The sequence below is a fragment of the Pipistrellus hanaki genome, assembly GCF_964339955.1.
Source record: "Pipistrellus hanaki genome assembly, chromosome: 4".
Taxonomy (NCBI): domain Eukaryota; kingdom Metazoa; phylum Chordata; class Mammalia; order Chiroptera; family Vespertilionidae; genus Pipistrellus; species Pipistrellus hanaki.
In genome coordinates this window covers 48,947,541-48,969,813 of record NC_140506.1, presented here as the reverse complement: position 1 = coordinate 48,969,813, position 22,273 = coordinate 48,947,541, and the positions used below count along the sequence as shown (strand labels likewise).

The 22,273-nt window shown below is 42.8% G+C and overlaps 1 protein-coding gene across 8 annotated transcripts in view; it reads right to left on the bottom strand.

Moving 5' to 3' along the window:
* The window catches only part of CAST (calpastatin), a 113,472-nt gene extending 97,660 nt beyond the window's left edge, over positions 1–15,812 (bottom strand). For 2 of the 8 annotated variants that reach the window (XM_084881954.1, XM_084881956.1), the window contains exon 1: positions 15,570–15,812. In XM_084881954.1, the coding sequence (XP_084738080.1) occupies positions 15,570–15,644 (75 nt within the window). In that variant the 5' untranslated portion in view covers positions 15,645–15,812. Of the gene's footprint in view, positions 1–14,841; positions 15,003–15,569 lie in introns of those variants that run through there. The other 6 variants (XM_084881958.1, XM_084881959.1, XM_084881962.1 and 3 more) reach the window with 6 other exon arrangements.
* Positions 15,813–22,273: the final 6,461 nt, after the last annotated feature.

Here is a 22,273-nt window from a genome sequence, read left to right as displayed (position 1 = left end):
CAAAGGGCTAAATATATAGACTGTCAAGAACAAGGACCCTTTAATCTTCCTCCTGGGAATGCTGATAATTCTATCCCCACTGATCTGAGTGGCTTTCAAAACTCAAGGGAAACTACAGTCATGCATTTGGGGCGTAGAAAGTCAGTCTGTAATTAACCAGACACAGATCTGATGGGGATGCTAAGGTGGCATCTCATCTCCTACCAAATGCCAAATTGCCAGTGTGGAAGACGTCTGGTTCCTGAGGGAGATGAGACATCTGGGGGTCATGCTGAGGATAGAGCCTCCATCAGTGAGGACAAGGGACAAGAGGGAGGACCAGATCTTCCCAGTCAGCCATCACTCTGATGGCTCTTGGAATTCCCTACGCTCGTCTACGTATTCACCAGTTCAGAGAGATAAACCCTGAAGTGGCAAGACCACCCCTGCAACTTCCACTCACTATTGCTTTAAAAGTTCGTAATATCCAGAAACAGAATTATTTTTCGCACTAGAACACTGGGGATGAATGCAAGTATTTGTATGTGGTACATAAAAGCTTCGAGTAGCTTACCGGCTCATTGGTTTTGATGCTACGGTAAAATAAGCTATAAAGTTTATTGATTTGTTTAAAAACTAGAAATTGCATATTTCTGACAAGAGAGTATAAAGAATTATTTCATTTTTTGCACATTGTGGGATGTTCAAAAAAGTGGGAAAAGGAAGCCTAAATAATTTTTTTTTTTAAACCCATCATTGGGTTCAATCACAATTATCTTCAGTTCAACCAAAATATAAAATTCCATTACATTCCCTACAGCAGAATCATAACATGGTATGCAGGTAATTGAAATTAGCCAGATTAAGAAGAGTTGAAATAATAATAATTTTATCATCCTTTATTATTTACAAGGCACTTTCAGATACATTCTTATTTGAAAACAAAAGTGGCTCCTATGCTTTTGTGGATTAAATACTAAGAATGGGAGCCAATGGCTGTGTTTTTCACAAGGACAGGCACCCAACAAATGGGAAAAATTTACAAAGCAAGTCTCCTGACTTAAAATATGTTGTTTGTCATTATACAACAAGATAGAATTCTACTCCCTTTAATCATATCAACAGATGTTTTAGTAAAATTAAAAAGAAAAGGCCAAGGAATGCCCAGCACATGGGCATTTTTGTATGAAAGACTATGAAGAAATCACTTTCATGAGTGAAAAGTTCTTCCCCGTATGACAAGCTCTCAGGAACTGGTGAGTGGAATCCGAGGAAAAGCAGGCGGCTGCTGCACTGGCCTGTGCGTGAAGCCCTCTGCCCAGGGCTCGTTTTACCCACATGGCCTAGCCCGGGGTCTGTTTGCCCACAGTTGAGAGCAATCAGTACTGAGCAGTTTATAAATCTTGGGGGTGGGGGGTGGGAAACGCCATTTAAAAACCCATATACGCTAATTTGCCTAAAAAGTAAAAATAAATAAATAAATAAATAAATAAATAAATAACCCATATACACCAGAGCAAGGTGGGACTTGGTAAGTTTTATAATTTTTGGTGAACAAACAATTCCTAAAGGCCAGGCTAGGGGGAAGAATTTTCGGCATTTGGAGACAGAATTTGAAAGGGACAGATCTGCAGTGACAGAGGTTTACTCAGTCTGTCTCCTCCCAGAACCGGTCATTTAGAGCCACTATACCAGTCATTTATGATCTCCAATTCCATATCTTTGTCAGATTAGATAGGTAATAACACAACAGTATCCTCTGTTTTACTGAACACTCTGTCTAGGATGTCTCATTTACTTGCCAGGAGTATTATTATTCCATTTTACAAATAAAGAGGAAGTTTGCTCTAGTCAGTGCAAAGTTCCATGTTCTCCACAAGGTCTCAATCTGCTTTCTACTCATGTAGCAAATATAGGTTATGACTTATTACCCCATAGTAAATGTACAGCTTTTTCTTTCTATTGGTATTCAGATATTTTTCTTCAGAATTTTTTTAAAAGTTGTTTCCTGATAGTATTTCAAGTAATTCTCCAGATTAAGCAACAATATCAGTTACATGTTTTCATTGAAATGCTCAAAATTATTCAAAATAATGTTGGTTCTAAATAATAGTTTGGAATATATATATATATATATATATATATATATATATATAATATTTTAAAATATTTAAGTTATAATGACAACTTATAAAACATGGATTTTAAGAATTGGTATTTTGTCATTTCAAAAGAAATATCTGCTCTCAAATAAGAAGCTTTTTTATAATATTCAAAAGCATAATGACAAAAGTCACATGATGACAAAAGTGACAAAATTTTTAGGAACTGTATGTATTGTATTTTTCCATTTTCTACTTTTTTAACATGGCTTTTTGTTATAAAACTAGAGGCCCAGTGCATGGATTCATGCACATTGAAAGGAAATTAATTAGAAGAAATATTTTTATATCACTATTTGCCCTTTCTCTATAATAGAAGTATCAACCAAATTCACCATTGACAATGACAGATCGAAACACACACATGCAACTGACACCAGCGAGAGCTTTACATTTATTGCGCGTGCATGAGTCAACTTAGCCTTGTATATATAGAGAATAAACTTGCTTAATTAGATCTGCTTTCTGATTTAGTTAGATTTTTTCCAGCCCAGTGAAGCACCCCAGCTTCTCTTTCAGGTAATTGTCAGCAACACAGCAATAAATACCAACACAAAACAAATTATTATTGTAGATCATGCAGGGAGAACAAAGGATGAAATATTTAACTGCAGCAGTGTTTGACTATATTCTGCACAGTGAGAAAACCGGAAGTCATTTTCAAGGTCCATCATTTCTTACTTCTTTTCATTTGGGTCAAGTTTCTAAACTTTCTAAATCTCCATTTTCTAGCTAATGAAAAGAAAATCGGATTCTACCGAGTCTCCTAGCTACCTACTCCAGGACTTCAGTGAAGATCAAATGAGATGAGGCACAGGAAAATGCTTAACAGACATTCGGTTTAACTGTAAAATTTTTGCACTTGGCTGTAAAGCAAGTCGTATTCCTGGGCTGAAGAAACTCCAAGGAGGTTAGTCGCTAGGGAGAGGAAGCCAGCCATTGCTACGTGATGTCATTTTTCAGTGCTGAAGGCAACCATTTCCAAGATGGGCTGGGCTGTGGGCCCCATTTTGCGCCATGGAGTCTCAGCAGCATTGACTGCGATTTGGTGGGGTGTTGCTCTGGGATGGTGGGGGCCTGTGTCCCACTAGGGGAAAGCTGAATGTTACTTTGTTGGCGCCAGGTCTGTAGTGACGTTTCTTTGTAAATGGCCAGTGTGCATCACATCAGCTCCTGTGTTGAACATATGCCCACTGGTGGTCAGTGCGTGTTATAGTGACCGGCTGGATGGTTGGAAGGACTTAGCATATTAGCCTTTTATATATATAGATTTTGGTAACATACAAAAGGTTGTAAGAATACACTAAATGCCAATATTCCCACCTCTTAGATCCAACAACTATTAATACAAATCTATGAATCTGTCATTATAGACAGATACATAAATCTATTTATCTATGTTTGTATATGTACCTATATTTGAAAGTAAATTGGAAATATCCTGAAACTTTACCCCTAAATATTTCACCATGTATCTCCTTAAAATTGAGGACTTTTCCCATATAATTCCACCATCATCACTTTAAGAGAATTAACAAGTATTATTAATGCCATTCAATTTCCAGTACATAGCAACTTTCTGAATGAACCATTGCCCTGACCCTTTTATGGGGCTCATTCAACACTCAGAATTCAATTAATGACATAAAATCATTTTACTGAGTGTCAAAGTGCCTAATGTTTTAACTCAAGGAATAATTGAGCACTTTGACATTGTTGAGAGGATGAAATGAAATATTTGGGAAATATGTCGAATTTTATCCAGTTTAGAAATCTGCAGGAAGACTTTCTAAGAACAAAGAGAGAAAACTTTGTCTGCTACTATGTGAGGCTGTGAGATGGGGAGAGGTGATAAGCATGAGAAGGGAAGGAGAGAGATCAGGGAAGAGAATCAAACCACAATCCCAATAAATCCAAGCAGTTTTCCATTAGAAAAAATAAATTAACACGTGCTAAGCATCTACTAAAAAGAACAAAGTATCTGTTTATTCCTCGGTATCTTAATTTTTTTGCCGCAATGGTAAATGGGATTTTTTTTTTAAGTTTCTCTTTCTGTGAGCTCATTATTGGTGTAAAAAAATGCTAAACATTTCTGAGTGTTAATTTTGTATCATGCTACATTGCCAAATTTTTTATTAAGTCCAGTAATCTTTTTATGGACTCGTTAGGGTTTTCTATGTATAATATCACGTCATCTACAAATAATAACAGGTTTTTTTTTCTTCTTTTCAAATTTTATTTCTTCTTGTCTGATTGCTATGGCTAGCACTTCCAATACTATGTTGAACAGGAACAGTGAAAGTAGGCATGCCTGTCTTTTTCCTGTTCTTAGGGGAAATGGTTTTTGCATTTGCCTATTGAGTAGTAGGCTATAGGTTTGTCTTAAAGGCTTTTATTATGTTAAGGCAGGGGTCTTCAAACTACGGCCCGCGGGCCACATGCGGCCCGCAGAGGAGTCTGATCCGGCCCGCCAGGTTTTTTGGGCAGTGAGTGCAGCCGAGGTGTTACAGTAGGAATTAGTAGTTCATATAGTCCGGCCCTCCAGCTCTCTGAGGGACCGTGATCTGGCCCCCACTTTAAAAAGTTTGACGACCCCTGTGTTAAGGTATGGTTCCTTTATTCTCACTTTGCTAAGAGTTTTTATCAAAAAAGGGTGTTGGATTTTGTCAAATGCTTTTTCTGCATCGAATGATATGATTATGTGATTTTTGTCTCTAAATTTGTTTATGTGAAGTATCACATTTACTGATTTGCAGATATTGTACCATCCTTGTATCCCTGTAAGAAATCCCACTTGGTCAGAGTGTGTGATCTTTTTAATGTTAAGGAGGTAAAAGACCCATAGGCAGAAAACTACAGAACATTGAAAAAAGAGATAGAGGAAGCTATAAACAAGTAGAAGAATATATCATACTCATGGATTTGGTAGAATCAACATCATTAAAATGTATATACTACCCAAAGCAATCTATAGATTCAATGAAATCCCATTAAAATACCAAGGGCATATTTCACAGAGCTAGAAATATGCCTTTGGTATTTTATATCAAAAATTTATATGGAATAAATAAAGACCCGGAATAGCCATAGCAATTCTGAGAAAGAAGAACAAAGTTGAAAGGGTTATAATACCAGACATTAAGCTATATTATATTACAAAGCCACTGTCCTCAAAACTGCCTGGTACTGGCACAAGAACAGAAATATAGACCAATAAAAGGGAACAGAGAACACAGAAATCAACCCAAGCCTTTATACTCAATTAATATTTGACAGATGGAGGCAAAGCAGTCTCTTTAATAAATGGTGCTGGTAAATTTGATCAGATACATGCAAAATAATAAGCTCAAATGAATACAAGACTTAAATGTAAGATGGGAAATCATAAAAATCTCTGAAGAGTCCATAGGCAGCAAAATATCAGATATATGTCGTAGTAATATCTTTACTAATACAGATTTTAGGGCAATGTAAACTAAGGAGAAAATAAACAAATGCAACTACATTAAAATAAAAAGCTTCTTCACAGAAAAAAAACAAAACAAAACAAAACAAAAAAACCCATCAACTGCATGGGAGAACGTATTTGCCAATGTTATCTCCGGTAAGAGTTTAATTTCCAAAATTTATAGGGAACTCATACAACTTAAAATAAAGATAAACAATTCAATCAAACAATGGGCAAATGCCCTAAATATACATTTTTTTTTTGAAAGTAGAAATAAAGAAGGCCAGGAGAAATATGAAAACATGCTCAAAGTCACTAATTATCCAAGAGATGCAAACCAAAACGACAATGAGGTACCATCTCACACCTGTCAGAATGGCTATCATCAACAAATCAATAAACAACAAGTGCTGGCAATGTTGCAGAGAAAAAGGAACCCTCGTGCACTGCTGGTGGGAATGCTGACTGGTGCAGCCACTGTGGAAACAGTATGGTGTTTCCTCAAAAAATTAAAAACTGGACTCCCATTTGACACAGTGATCCCACTTCTAAGACTATATCCCAAGAAATCAGAAACACCAATCAGAAAGGATATATGCACCCCTGTGTTTATAGCAGCACAATTTACCATAGCTAAGATTTGGAAACAGCCTAAGTGCCCAACAGCAAATGAGTGGATTAAAAAACTGTGGTACATCTACACAATGGAATACTATGCTGCTGTAAAAAGAAAGAAGTCTTACCACTTGCAACAGCATGATGGAACTGGAGAGCATTATGCTAAGCAAAATAGCCAGTCAGAGAAAGATAAATATCACATGATCTCACTCATTTGTGGAATATAACGAACAACATAAACGGATGGACAAAAATAGATCCAGAGACATAGAAGCATCAAATAGACTGTCAAACCTCAGAAGGAAGGTAAGGAAAGGTGTGGGGTGGTAAGAGATCAACCAAAGGATTTATATCCATGCATATGAGCATAACTAATGGGCACAGACAATAGGGGGCTGGGGGCATGTGCTGGGAGGTTGAAGCAGGCAGGGAGAGGTCAATGAGAGAAAAAGGAGACATATGTAAAACTTCCAACAATAAAGCATTAAAATAAATAAAATGGGGGGAAAGTAGAGGATCTGAAAGGTGAGGTCTTCCCTGGTCACACCACATGTCAGGATTACAGTCTATGGTCAGAGGCTGGGTTATGCTGCATGTAGTAAAAAGCTAGCTGAGATCTTGAGATTCACATCCAAAAAATCTCAATGCAGCCCTAGCTGTGTTTCCCAGTGGTTAGAGCATAGGTCCTCCAGACCATAGGATCACGGGTTCAATTCAGGTCAAGAGCATGTACCTCAGTTGCCGGTTGGGGTGCATGCAGGAGGCAACCAATCGAAGGGTCTCTCTCACCTCGATGTTTCTCTCTGTTGCTTCTCCTTCCTTCTGAAAGGGTTAATCAAGAAACAGAGCTAACTCAGCAGGGGCTAACAAAAGAAAGCTCATTCTGCAGCCTAAGCCTTGCACAAACATGCTCCCCTTGAGTGGTTATTTTACAGAAGTTCCTGAAGACCCTATTCTTGCAAGCCCTCCCTACCCCCGGAGGAAGGACTTCTGCCACCAGCAGAAGGATAATAGGGCAAGACTGTAAAACTACGACCAGGGTGGGGAGCGGGGGGGGGGGGAGGTGGAGGTAGAGGCACGGTCCTGATATGTCTGCAGCTCTCCCTGAGCACATAAAAAGCCTGCTCCCTCCCCATTTGCCACTGGTTTCTTTCTCAAAATCAGTCCACCTGCACCCAGGTGCCATGAATAAATATCATTTTGATTACACTGAAGTTTGAGTCCATTCTGTGAGACCCTGGTCCAACCCCAAACCTTTCACCTTCCACTCTCTCTAAAATTCAGTGAGAAAATATCCTCAGGTGAGGATTAACAAAAAAAAAAAGTCTTAATCCAATGCTCTGAAATGAAGATCTCCCCCCCAAAAGAAAGAAAAAAAGAAAAGGAAAAAGAAAAAGAAAACAAAATCCTTCTTTTCTAAGGCTGGTTTGCTTTATAAAATCATCAGACACACAGTACTTGTACATTTCATCCTGTAGAAGCGGCTGGAGATGAGGCCAGAGACAAGGAAGAGCAGGAGGCCAGCCCTAAAGCAAGGGAAATTTTACTGGGAAGACCAGACACCGAAGACAGGAGTTCAGAAGCAGGGAAACAAATCAAATAGAGGGCTTTCCTTTCATCCCTCAAAAAGGAAAAATTTTCCAAACGATGGCCAGCCCCTGACATCACCACGGGTTTGGGAAGTACAGCTGTCTTTGTCCTCATTCAACTGATAGCAGTTATATGCTAAAATCTTCTACCCTAGCAAACCAAACCCTGAACCTGTCAGGAAATAACGAGAGCCAGGCGCAGTAAGACTGGAGCCCTTGGTCCCACCAGCTGAGGACCTTCCAGCATTTGGGCACCTGCCCTATTGTTACCCAGATGCACCATGACCCAGACACAGACAAGGGCATACCTTGCACAGAATGAGACAATCAACAAACTTCTACACATGTGAACGAGGAGAGAAGGCAGAAACTAATGAGCTTTTCCAAGTCCAAGGCCAGCTGTGAAAGGCCAACACTGAAATGCCTTCGCTTTATTAAAAAATAAAGATAGTTTCTTTTAGGGGATGACAAAAACATTCTAAAGTTAAATTGAGCCCTGACCGTTTTTGGCTCAGTGAATAGAGCATCAGCCTGCAGACTGAAAGGTCCTGGGTTCGATTCCGATCAAGGGCATGGACCTGTGTTGTGGGCACATCCCCAGTGGGAGGTGTGCAGGAGCAGCTGATCGATATTTCTCTCTCATCGATGTTTCTAACTCTCTTTCCCTTCCTCTCTGTAAAAAATTAAATTGAGGCAATGGTTATACCACCCTATGAGTACATAAAAATATTAAATTGTATGTTTTAATGGGTGAATTTATAGTTTGTGAATTATATTTTTTTAAAGTTGTGTTAAAAAACTATAAAAGTTATTTGAAAACTTTCCTTCTTCAACTTGGAGACAAGGCCACAGAGATCAGTATTTGCATGTCCAGGGCCTGCTGTACCAAAACCATGAAGCAATAAAATGTTATCTTGGTGCCCTCTGGACTTCCCCAGTGCACAAAGCTCAGCTCTCACTGCACCACCACTGCACCTCCTGAGGAAGGCTTGTCTCGGGGCCTCCTCAGGATCAGAAAGCCTTCGGTCAGGAGGGGGTTCCACCCGCAGAGGGGCCACAAGGACCTGGGGCACGTTTGGAAACACTCACAGTGGAGCCAGGGACTTGGAGCTGGTTTGCTCAGGGTGGGGCCTGGACATGAATATGGTTTCTAAAATTCCTAATATGCACCTAGGATTGGGAACCACTGGTTTTGCAGGGAGATTTGTGGCACCATGACTGGAAGTGGAGGTTTCTGCTCCTCAAATCACCGACTGAGTCAGCCTCTGTGGGGGGCTTGTCCTGGACAGGCAGGCCGGGCAGCTCTGGGCCCCCCGGGTGAGCGCTGATGGCTCAGGGCCTTGTGTTCACACCAGCGTTTCCTGTCTCTGAGCCTTGTCCATATCATTCATCTTCATGGCACATCATATCTTCATGTCTGCATGTAAGCCTCTATTTTCTTAGTAAAGCAAACTAATTAGCACTTTATTGTAGACTCTCTTGCTCACTGATTACTTCATAAATGTATATTTTGCCTTCCTAACCGCACGGTAAATTCTATTCCTTTTTTTCCCATGATGGGGGTATGACAACTAAATCTTGGTTGAATGAACCTTCCCACAAACCTCTACATGTTCCCTGTGAAGCACTTTTGCTCTTTTCAGGTCCAAAAACTAGACAAAAAACAAAAAAACAAAAAAAAACTTGTATATATATTGACACTGTGCAAATTTGATATTTCCTGCCAAATCCCTTCAAATCTATTCTTCTATGTATTTCACTTGCTAAAACAGGATTGTTCAGCAAACAAGGAGGACCAAGATGTAACACTGCTTTTGCTTTAACAGTCTCCCTAGTGCAGTTCTGGGCCGCCCTGAGCCTGCCAGTTGGTGTAGCAGGGATGTTTGCTGGCTCCCAAGATGATGGCCTCAGGCTCGGTTTGGCCAGTGGGAGGCACCAGCAAGTGACCGGAGGTGGTGGTGGGCAGTATTTCCCCTCCTCTCTGCCTCTGGGTCTCCTGAAGGACAAGCCAAAGGTGGTTCCAGGTTCTGCAGGGTAATCCAGCTCTTCCCTTTGTCTTTCCAGCCTAGGAACTGTAGCAGCTTCCTGGAATTTCTAATCTCTGGGTTGCCTCACCCATCCCAGTTGGCTTCCCAGACTCTTCTATAACCTGGGTAACCAATTCCCTGCATTCCATTTCCTGACAAATAATAATAGGACAGAAAGAGAATGGAAGTGAAAGGCTATGTGACCTTGATCAAATAATTTAACCTTCCTGTGTGTGTGTGTGTGTGTGTGCGTGTGTGTGTGTGTTTTCCTTTGTAAAATGGAGCCAATGGTACCTACCCCCAGGGATATTTATGGGATATTTATGAAATTGGTTGAGTTAATGAGAAACCTGGCCCATTGCCTGGCTCATTTTAAGAATACTACAATAAAAGCTATTCCACTCCCTTCTTTTTCTCTGGCACTAATCTGATTATAGGGAATTATGAGACAGTAAAATGAATATGAGATGCAAGCAAAAGTTTAGGCTGTAAATATTAGAACAGATTTTATTTTTATTTTTTATAAGAACAAAGGAACTAGGTTCATCTGATAAATTTATGTTTACGACTTTGTCTATCTCATGACTGTGTATTAATCTCACAGATCCATATTATACCTAAGAAAATGAAGTAGACAGGTAAAGAGAATTCATTTTCCAAACAACCCATACTGATTCCCACACTTTAAAATACTTTGGAAGGGTGTGTGTGTGTGTGTGTGTGTGTGTGTGTGCGTGTGTGTGTTGGTGAGGCTGGAAGTTTGATAAATAAAGCAAGATTGGCATAATGCTACAATGTTGATAATTATTGAAGTCAGGTGATGGTACATGAGGAATTCATTATGTTATTCTCTCTTCTTCTGTGATAAAATTAAAAAAAAATTTGGAGTCCTCTTATCTCAATACTATATATTTCCCTACTCACCCATTTTACTTTCATTAAAAAAAAAATTCATTGAGAATGCTAATGTGAGAGGTATATTTATTTTTTAAAAATCAGTGAGTAGAGAAAGTAAAAAAAAAAAAAAAAAAAAAAAAAAGCAACATCAGTAAAAAGACAGATAAAAAGAAAGTAAAAAGGAATTCTAGGGCAAAGAAATACAATAACTAAAATGAAAAATTCACTAGAGGGATTTTCAAAGGAAGATTTGAGGAGGCAGAATATAATAATAACCTACAGCCAAAACCAGTTTGGCTCAGTGGTAGAGCGTCGGTCTGCGAACTGAAAGGTCCCAGGTTCGATTCCGGTCAGGGGCATGTACCTTGGTTGCAGGCACATCCCCAAGGGGATGTGCAAGAGGCAGCTGGTCGATATTTCTCTCTCATCGACATTTCTAGCTCTCTCTCTCTCTCCCTTCCTCTCTGTAAAAAATCAATAAAATATATTTTTTTAAAATAATAATAACCTACAGATAGGACAATTGAAATTATTGAATCTGAGGTAGAGAAAGAAAAATGATTAAAGAAAAGTGAACAGATCTTTGGTGGGAGTCTCAGAAGGAGAAGCAGAGAAAATGAGGCAGTAGATTATTTAAAGAATAATGGCCTAAAACTTCCCATATTTGATGAAAGATATGAATATAAACAAGAAACTCAACAAACTTCAAGTAGGATGAACTCAAATAAATCCACATTACAATCAAACTGTTGAAAGACAAAGGCAGAATATTGAAAGCAGAAAGAAAAATTGACTGTCACATGCAAGGCATATTCAAGAAGATCACAAATCTTAGAAGTCAGAAGGCAGTGGGCCAAGTATTGGTAGCATGTGAAGAAGTTGGACCCTCTGGTACTAATGGTAGGAATGTAAATGGTACAACCACTTTGGAAAAACAGTAAGGTGGTTCCTTTAAAAGTGGCTAAAATGGAAGCAACCTACGTGTTCATTCTCAGATCAATGAATAAACAAAATGTCACATATATATCTATCTATCAATATCATCTTAAATGTCCTTACAATAAAATAAAAAAGGAAAATGGCAAAGAACACAGATACTTAAATACAATGCTATATATTTGAATTCATGTTTATAAAACAAATTGGGATGTGTAGTTTAATGGGTATAGAGTCTCAATATCTTCAAGATAAGAAGAGTTCTGGAGATAGATGATGGTGATAGCTTCATAAGACTATGAATATACTTCATTTCACTGAACTTTACACTTAAAAATGGCTAAAGTTGTAAATTCTATGGTATGTGTATTTTACCACAATTAAGAACAAAACAAAAACAAAAAACCTCAAGGAAAAGATAGAATAGAAATGGGCTGCTTAGAGAAGTCTTGTATTCCAGGGAAACAACCTACTCGGAACTAATTATCTACTCAGTCACCTAAGAATCTCAAATGACACCCCACTTTTACACCCCCAGCAAGCTCTGTCATTCTTTAAAAAGCACTTGTGGAATATAATTAACTTTTTGGGAAGTGTCAACACTGATTAAAGAACACCATCATGAGATATCACTCTCAGTTTAAAAGTCTTTATCTGCAATGGGAAGCAAAGTCACTCATAAATTGCCAACCTAAAGACTAAAGTGTCTGACCTCCATTCTCTCTTCACCTAAAGCCTGTGCCCTTTTTGCAGACACTATAATTTGCATTCCTACTCCTAAGCATCACTGAGGCCAAGTGGTCTGTCCAGCCATGGAAGGCTTGTGACAGACACTCTTCCCAGGCTGGCTGCGAGGATGGGCCTCCCAAATGACTGGCTCCTTGATCATGTTGCCACTGGGCCCACGGGCCTAATTAGGCTAAGGAACACCTTTAATTAATATGGACTAATCAAGTCAACTTAGGACTCAGGAATGTAATGACTGGTGTAAACCAATTGTACTCTTCATCATGATGATGCTCATCAGATATTCTTCAACTCTATACATAATTCTTCAGAAGATCAATGATATTGATGTTATTCAATGTGGAAATATACATTGCAATGTTTAAGGGAACGTGGCATTCCTTTAAACAAACACATCACACGCCGAGACTGGTTTGGCTCAATGGATAGAGCGTCGGCTTGGGGACTGAAGGGACCCGGGTTCGATTCCGGTCAAGGGCATGTACCTTGGTTGCGGGCATATCCCCAGTGGGGGGTATGTAGGAGGCAGCTGATCGATGACTCTCTCTCATCAATGTTTCTAGCTCTCTATCTCTCTCCCTTCCTCTTTGTACAAAATCAATAAAATATATTTAAACAAACACATCACAGATATGTCTTTTAATTAATTAATTATATTCTGCCTAAATTTTTAAAGTTAGGTCAGTCACAATTTTTTTTCCAGTATTTAAAGGATCCCACTAAAGATATTTGTTATAAGATTTACCAAAAGCCATGCTATTATATATCAATATGTTATATGATATATACCTGCATGCATACATATCATATATGTGTATATGTTATAAATTGGCTCCATGGACCTTTAGGGGATTTATTGGTGGGCTTTTGGTCATGTATGTGTATATCCTTTTGTGGAAAAATGGCCCTTAACTTGCATTTAATTCTCAAATGGTCTCTGATCACCCACCCCCTCACAATCACCATACAAAACTGTTTAAGAACCTAAACTGTACTGTCCACAGACCATCTGTGTTTTCCGATGGTCTTAGGCGACCCTGCTAGTGGTTCTCAACCTGTTGAGAACCGCTGCTGTAAAGTCTAATATCGGAAAACACAGATATTTACATTACGATTCATTAACAGTAGCAAAATTACAGTTCCGAAGTAGCAATGAAAATAATGTTATGGTTGGGGGTCACCACAACAGGAGGAACTGTCTTAAAGGGTCGAGGCATTAGAAAGGTTGAGAACCACTGCTCTAGAGAATCACCAGTTTGGAAGGATTCTGATACCAGCTCTGAAACACTGACATCCATATTTGCAGACTTCATTTTCATAACCTTAGGACAATAATGACTCAAAGCAAACTTTTAAAAGCCCACAATACATAATGGGAAACAGTCATGAAGAAATATCTCAAGGGAAACTGGAATTCGCAGTACTAAAAGTATAGACCCATGGGACTTTGATTCATGAATCTAACGAGTCCCTTACGTGGTGCCTATTATCACCCCCATTTTATAGATATGGAAACAGATTCAAAAAAGTAGATTCATTGCCCATTGAGAACAAGAACCCTGTCCTGTTTTCCACTGTGTACCTGGAGGCTAGCACTTTGCCTGGCACATAGATGTTCAGTACATGGTCACTGGCTAGTAAGAGACGGGTTACTAATTCCAACACAAGACTGCTTTCTAAACAGGGTCTGATGACAACATCCTTGCCTTTTATTTCTTTTACAATACCGCATGCTGGCAGAGACTGGCATACATAACTAATGTAATCTAATGTTAAATCTTGCCTCCTAGTTCCTACACATTACAAATGCCAGCTTGACTGGCTATCACACCTAGTGGGTTGGCCTGGCATTCAAAACACTAAACAAATGGAACATCTTTGTTCCTCATCCAAAGTAATAAAGTACAGAGCAGCGCTGCCTCCCTCTTTCCCCACAAGGGTCTTAACCACACTCAGCTGCTTCTGCTCCTTGGCCTTTGGCGTTTTCTCCCCATGCCTCCATCCCAGCTGCCTCTCCTTCGCATTGGAGAATGCCTCCGTTTTAAGCTCTGTTCATGGGTTAAAAACAAGCCCTAGATATTAGTTCTCAAGAGCTGAGTCCGAGTTCATCCAGGAATCCCCGTCCTGGGGCGAAATTCCTCCAGCAAAAAAAAAAAAAATCCTGTTTCATTGAACTTCTGAGCACGGGCTGAGCCCGGTGCATTTGCTCACACAGACTTGCACGTCCGGGCGCGCTCCCACATACCACGGCAGGGTGAGTCCCAGCCTTTCCGGGAGCCTAGCCTGCAGATACAGAGGAGGTCGCACCGAGCCTCCACCCCTTCCCCGCCAAAACCCGGACCAGACCTCCTCTGCACGCCCAGAAAGGCAAAACGAACACATTCCCTTCCCTTCTCTTCCCTTCCCGGTCCTGCCCAGGGACGCTCGCTTCTATTTACCGTCTTGTACCACCAGCTTGCGAATGCCATGGTGACAACCGGTTTGCTCTGAGCAACTCGACGCGGGACCCAGCGAGAACTCGGGGTGCGGTGCTCAAGGCGCTGGGCTCCACTCCACCTGCCCCGGGCCGGGCTGGCACTCAAACTCAGCGAAGCCCACAGCGGCCGGGGGGGGGGGGGGGGGGCGGGCACCTGGGCGGGGCCTGGCACAAGCCCCGCCCCCACGGGCTGGCCCCGCCCCCTCTGGCTCCGGGCTGGGAGGCGCGAGGTGTTATTGCTCCCGCGGCCACGCCCTGCAGCCCCGACTTTACGCGGAAGATCCGAGCCAGCGGCGCAGTGCAACGGCCCCACCCACCCACCCTGGGGCGCAGGAGGGGGTCCCCGAAGGAACGCTGGTTCCTTTCATCCTCACACCTTTGCCCTCACGTCTCACCACCCAACTTTTCCCGGCGCCGGCCGACCCCGATGCGGCTCGCACCACGCCCAGCGCACCTAGCCCAGGCCCGGGCACCCCTGGCCGCCTCCCGCCGCCGCCCGCCACCTGCCCTGCCCTGCCCTGCCCTGCCCTGCCCTGCCCTGCCCGCGGCGGGCACACAGTCCTCCCAGGACGGAGGTGGTGGCGCAGGGGGTGGGAAGCCAGGCAGGCTACGCCCAGAGGAGGCGGCGGCCTGCGGCTGGGTGGGCTGGGGTCCTCCCGGTGCCCGGCCCCCGGGGGGCGCGCCACTCACCTCCTGGGCGCGGCGGGCCGCCGCCGAGCGCCGGGGCCGCGGGGAGGCGGCGGGCTTCGGGCCCGACTGGGACATGGCGAGGCGGCCGCGGGCGCTGCCTCCGGGAGGGCGCAGCGGAGACTGGAAGGGAGGCTGCTGCCCGGGGCGGGGAGGGGCCGGCGGGCGGGCGCGCCCGTGAGGCGGCTTTTCCGATCCTGCCCCGCGCCCGTGCTGGGGGCTGCCCCGGCCCGCTGGGCCCTCCCCTTCCTGCCCGCTGCGGGCCGCAGCCGCCCCGGCCTGAGACTTAACGCTCTCGGTCCCGTCTCCACCGGGGACCTCGCCCCCGCGCCCCCGGGCCCGCCCGGCTCCCTGCGGGTCACAGCGAGGCGGGCGGGAGGTCCGAGGTTCCCTCTGAGGCTTGGCCAGACTTTGTGCAACGGGAGAGCGGGGATCCGGGCGTGGCCGTGCACTTCTGGACGCTTCTCCCTTAGAATCTGGAGAAAGAGACACCTTTTTGGCAGTCTTGCCCTGGAAGAATTTACCGACCCAAATCTGGTCCGGGATGGGAAAGCGGATCACAAAACACAAACTGGTCTGTGTGTTTGAGAATGTGCGTGCGCCAGCGACTGCGTATGTTTTCTGTCATTTTACTTTTTTTTTTTTTTTTTTTCAGGAGGGGAGTGGTGTTGCAATTTAAAGAATGTAATAATGTATTTGGGGGGGGGGGGGGGAAGAGAAGCTGCCAAGTCCCGATCCCAATAGAACAGCAGTCCCAAGTTGAAACCCTTTATAAGGCTTTCCGGAGCCCGGCGCGCTTTCTTTCGGAGGCTGATTGCTTTTGTCTTTGGCTCATCTTGCACAGCACTTCCTGGTTTTTGTGGAAGTGAAATGTTACCAGCCCGGCTACAAAACGCTCATCTGCAGAGATGTCAGCCTGCGGTGGCTGCCTGCTAGTGATCAGATCCGACAACAAAACCTGTTGCCCTTTCATGGCATTGACACTCCGCCTCGGGGCCACCACTCTCCACAGCGCTGTGTTTGAGATGGGTTGAAGAGAGAGAGGGACCAAATTGTACGGAAAGATTTGTCATGCTATAGGGATTTTGGCAGCATGGGCTTCTTGCTTTTTCTCACTTTTAGGGATTCTGATTTCCCTTTACTCAAGAGACTGGCTAGCCTCATTCTTAATGGGGGGAGGAAGGAGGGATGATTTAAATGCATTTCCTCTTAAGGTGTTCTCCTTACTGTCTAGGTATGTAGCATTTTCAACAGGCAAGCTGCAGTCTGTTGGAATTTATACATAAAAGGAATTTGTACATAAAAAAAAGAAACAACTTGGATATGGGGGTCTATGATTGTCATTTCAAGAAAAAGTGATTGATGGCATCAGTTACATGCATAGTTGGGGCAAGTGTCATAAGCCTGAAAAAACTGCTTTTCTGATTGTGACCAAACGAAGGCAGTGATTTAAGTGAGCGGTAAAACTATAGGGGTGAGGTGAAAGGCAGCCCACCTCGGGCCTAGGAACTGGAACCATTTCCTAACTCAGGAGCCCAGAGGCCCTAGATTTGGTGTTGGATCCCAGAGAACATTGATCTGGAAGAAGAATGTTTCTCATTCAGGTTTGAGATGTTTTTAAGGGAATATTTGAAATAGAATTTAAACCAATTAGGTTTATATTTCCCGAAAGGCTCCCATGTATATCACTGTGAAGGGAATTGTAGAGGGACTGATATAAAGATTTAGCCCTCACTGGTTTGCTCAGTGGTTAGAGCAATGGACTGAAGGGTTGTGGGTTCCATTCCAGTCAAGGGCAGGTACTCTGGAAAAAATATCCTTAGGTGAGGATTAACAACAACAACAAAAAAAGATAATAAATATTTAAATACACATTTTCTGCCCTCTAGAGATTTGCACTTTAGCTGAAGCCATGTGGCATTTATAATGTGATCGCTTGGGTGTCACTGAGAGACATACAATGTGCGAATAGTACAAATGTGTTATGGGAGTTGGGAGTTCTGTGGATTTTAGTGATTATAGGAAGAGAAAGGAGGCTTGAGTGGGCTGGGTGGCGGGATGTGGACTGAAAAACAAAGGGTTGAGGCAGTTCAGGAAATAGAAAGTGCCCATCCACCTGGCTGATGTTGCTAATCCAAGTTCAGGAGTAATCCATCCATCCATTTATCAACTTACTTAGTAGGCAGCTACACTGTGCTCATGAGATAGCTGATACCAAAATCTGGAGGAGATAGGTGGAATTCATATAAGCAGAACATTTGCAGGCTAGCCAGTGCATTGATTTGATGACTGTGAGTAAAGAAAAATTTCAAAAAAGTTGAAGAAGAGGTTGATAGAATTTGAAACTTTAATATCAGAACCAGCGGTTGAGTATCTTGGGGAAGCTCCTTTTAAATATACTGTATATGGCAACTTTTGCTACATTTTTATTTGTATATATTATAAGAACTTTATTTTTGTATTTACTCAGTAACAGGATACCTGCTGTGTGTCAGGCTCTGTGGAGGGACCAGGGACCTCCTACACTCAAGGACATCACAGTCCAGAAGGAAAGACAAACAAATAAATCCACAAACAAGTGACCGCAGGTGAGGACAGTGGCCAGAAGCTGTATTTCAAGAGCGCTGTAGGATCCTAGGAGGGGCTTTTCGTGCTGACCTAGGGGTAGGTGAGCTCAAAGGCAGCTTCTTTCCCAACTCCCAGGTTTGACTTGAGTGAGTTGTAATCCCCTCCAAGAAAGCTCCACATTTTATCTCTTCTCCTTCATCCCTATAATTGTTCAGGAACTTCTCACTTCTCACCAGGAAGCATATAAAATGAGAAAAAGACAGGGTGGAATCCAGAGAAGAAGGCAATAGAGCCCAAGAAAGAGCATTTGTGGGGGCGAAGGAAGCTAACAGAGACGTGGGGCTAAAGGCCAGGGGAGGGGCCTTCTAAAAGGAAGGGCTGGTCCACAATAAAAAATGTCACTCAAAGGTTGGGTGGGACAATGTTTGAAGAGTGTCCTTTTGATCTGACAGCTGAGAGGTTTTTGGTAACAGTCAGTGGGTAAACTGAGGAGGAGACTGTGTTTCTCTGAGGTACCCAGTTTGGACAGTCCCCTTCACATTGGGTGGTGTTTTTTCCTACACCACCAAGCACCCCAGAGGAAGGGATGTTACCCTGGAGCTTCTGGCTGACACCCAGTGTCCTCCAATGCCACTGAAACATACTTGTCCTATCTGCCATCTCCAGACTCTAGGTCAACTTTGCTCTACTCCATAGTATTTTCTTGAGTAAACCAGAAAGAAAAGAAAAAAAAAAAAGAATCCTTGTAAACACAAAGACTAATTAGCAAATATGCAAAGGTTCTCAGCCTCCTTTCCCTTATACCCATGGTCGGCAAACTGTGGCTCATAAGCCACATGAGGCTCTTTGGCCTCGGGAGTGGCTCTTCCACAAAACACCACGCCCTGGGTGAGTCTATTTTGAAGAAGTGGCTTTAGAAGTTTAAATAATTTAGCTCTCAAAAGAAATTTCAATTGTTGCCGGGACCGGTTTGGATCAATGGATAGAGCGTCGGCTTGGGGACTGAAGGGCCCCGGGTTCAATTCCGGTCAAGGGCATGTACCTTGGTTGCGGGCATATCCCCAGTAGGGGGTGCGCAAGAGGCAGCTGATCAATGGCTCTCTCTCATTGATGTTTCGAACTCTCTATCTCTCTCCCTTCCACTCTGTACAAAAATCAATAAAATATATATTTAAAAAAAAAGAAATTTCGATTGTTGTACTGTTGATATTTGGCTCTGTTGACTAATGAATTTGCCAACCACTACCTTATACCATCAAGGATCTGGGTAGGAGCTGCATGCATCTGACTGTAGAATGCAGCCTCAGTGGTAAAGTTCTTTCCATCCTTAGGGGTATGGGTTTATGAAAACAAAGGAGAGGAAGGTGCTAGTCAGTTGGAGAATATGTATAGACCACCGGAGCCTTGCTATGTACTATGGTCTGAATGTTTGTGTGCCCTTCAAATTCTCAGGTCAAAATTTCAATGCCCATCTCTATGGCATTAGTAGGTGGGGGTGCTTCTGGGAGGCAATTAGGTCATAAGGGCAGAGTTTTATGCCCTTGAAAATAATGCCCAAGAGAGTTCCCATGGCCCTTCTGCCATATGAAGAAACAAGAAGTCTCACCTCAGAAGAGGGCCCTCACTCAAACCGGCTGCACCCTGATGTGGGACGTCCAGCCTCCAGAACGGTGAGAAATGCATTTCTGTTCCCTCTAAGCTCCCTAGTCCACAGTTTGTTTGTTTTTTATAGCATCCCAAATGGACTAAGACACTGTGCTTCTCAGATCACATGGGTTTGTGCATGGATGGCAGAAGTGGGAGGGGGAAGAGAGGAGATAGAAGGATGGAGAGACAGAGGCAGAAGAGAAAAAAAATAAACAGCAGAGGAAGTAGCTTTAAATTTTCACTATCAGACAAGAACTACCACACAAGAAGTCCAGTCTTAGTGGGAAGGAGTGGGGGATTGGAATGGGGAGGGTGAGGACAAATAGGTGATACCTTAATCAATAAAGAAATTAAAAAAAAAAAGAACTCCAGTCACATCCCCTAAAATATTCCTCTCTTTCCATTTCCAATAGAACTTCAGGTTTTCTGTCTCATCCTTTATGTCCCTCCAGATAGTAAAACACCTAAAAATACCTTCAGGCCTATTCTTCAGCATGACAAAATTTCCTGCTTCTTGTCTATGTGGACAGAGAGGACTGAGATTACATCCTCCCTCCCCCGCCCCTTTGCCCCACCAGGGATTTATTAGCGAGTCTCTTGGGATTAAATGTTTGCGGAAGGGAGGCAAGGATGGGCCAAAGCAGAAGTTGAGCTGGGATACTGGTCTAGGAGAAGCCTTAGATAACCTGCAGAGAAGGATGAAATGGGATGCCTTAGAGATGCCTTAGAGATGGCTGGTGTTGGCAAGAAAGGGCCTTTGAAGCTGGAATCAACCAGTCCCTGGATAGGACTGAGGGGGCGGGAACCTGGCTTTAGGGGAGGAAGGTAGCTGCCTTGAGTTGGGGCAACCCCCAAAGGGGACTGGAAGATGAGGGCTCTCTGTTGGTGGCACTCCCAGAGGCTCAGATAAGGGCTCTTTTATTTCCGAAGGGGACTCAGGTAGCTCATCACACCCATTACACTCTTCAGTGTTATATAACATCATACCATTTTGCAGATAGAATGGAGGAGGGAATAAATATTGCAAAAGCATGTTGTCAAATTGCTATTTAACAGAACATTAGGTTTAAAAATGTTACCCATTCAATTAAATTTCTCCCCCTTTTATAATGACATTTGCCTTTAAGAGGGGTCACTGAAGAGCAATTTGTTTCACAGAGCAGCCAAGCTGTTAATATGACTATCTGGATACAGAGAAACAACGTTTTTACAGTGGTGATTACTAAGAATGGTTAGAAATAAAGGGGAAATAAAATTTCATGTTTTTCTGTTTTATCTTGTAACATTAAAACAAAAAAGATTGCTTTATAGGTTTGGCAGCAGCAAGGAGGTAGGTATGACACTCCCGGCTTGCCATGAAGTTTTAAGAGCCTTCATCTGTCTTCTGTTTCCATTGCTAATCCCTCTCAGGTTTGCAGCTTTCCATCCTTGGGGATCCAGGTTTAGGAAAAGAGCACAGTTCTTGGTATTAGTACAATCTGCAGCCAGCAAATAACTAGCCCTGCAGAATCGTCTTCTTCAATGTTTACAGCCCTTGATGGCTCCTAGATACCTCTCTCTGGATGAAGGTTAGACCCCTTAATATGGTCTCCCAGGTGCTGCCAGATCTGACCTGGAGCCACCACATGCCTTTATCCACCTTGCTCTCCTCTTTCAGATCCTGGAGCATGCTTTGGCTTTGTTCATTTCCCATCCCCTAAAATATTCCTCTCTTTCCATCCCCAAAGCTCTCTCCAACTTTCCGTGGCATTCATTATATTGTAACTGTCTATACCCCAAATAAGATCCAGAATCTGCATGGCTCAATCCTAAATGCAGATTATATTTAAAGCAACAGTGGTCCAGCGTTGCAAAGGTAATTAAAAGCATTTTAATGTGTTCCCAATATATGTTTTTATTGATTTCAGAGAGGGAGAGAGAAACATCAGTGATGAGAGAGACTCATCGATTGGCTGCCTCCTGCATGGAGGGAAGGTCACTGGGGATCGAGCCCAAAACCTGGGCATGTGCCCTTGATTGGAATGTAACTCGAGATCCTTCAGTCCACAGGCCAAGGCTCTATCCACTGAGCCAAACCCACCAGGGCAAGCATTTTAATTTTTACTGCAATTGAACATGCCTGAGTGGGCACACAGTCTGAATACCCAGCCGAACATTTTAATCCTTTCTCTTTTTACCTTATTTCCTTTAACTCCCTCATGCTCTGAAACTTCTATACTCTCCAAAACCAACCAGAGGATGTGATAAGAAAAGGGCTTGGGGAATTGGGTTTTGTTTGTTCGTTTAAATATATTTTTATTGATTTCAGAGAGGAAAGGAGGAGACATAGAAACATCATTGATAAGAGAGAAGCATTGATTGGCTGCCTTCTGCATGCCCCCTACTGGGGATTGAGCCTGCAACTTGGGCTTGTGACCCAACCAGGAATCAAACCATGACCTACTAGTTCATAGGTCAAAGCTCAACCATTGAACCACACTGGCTGGGCTGTT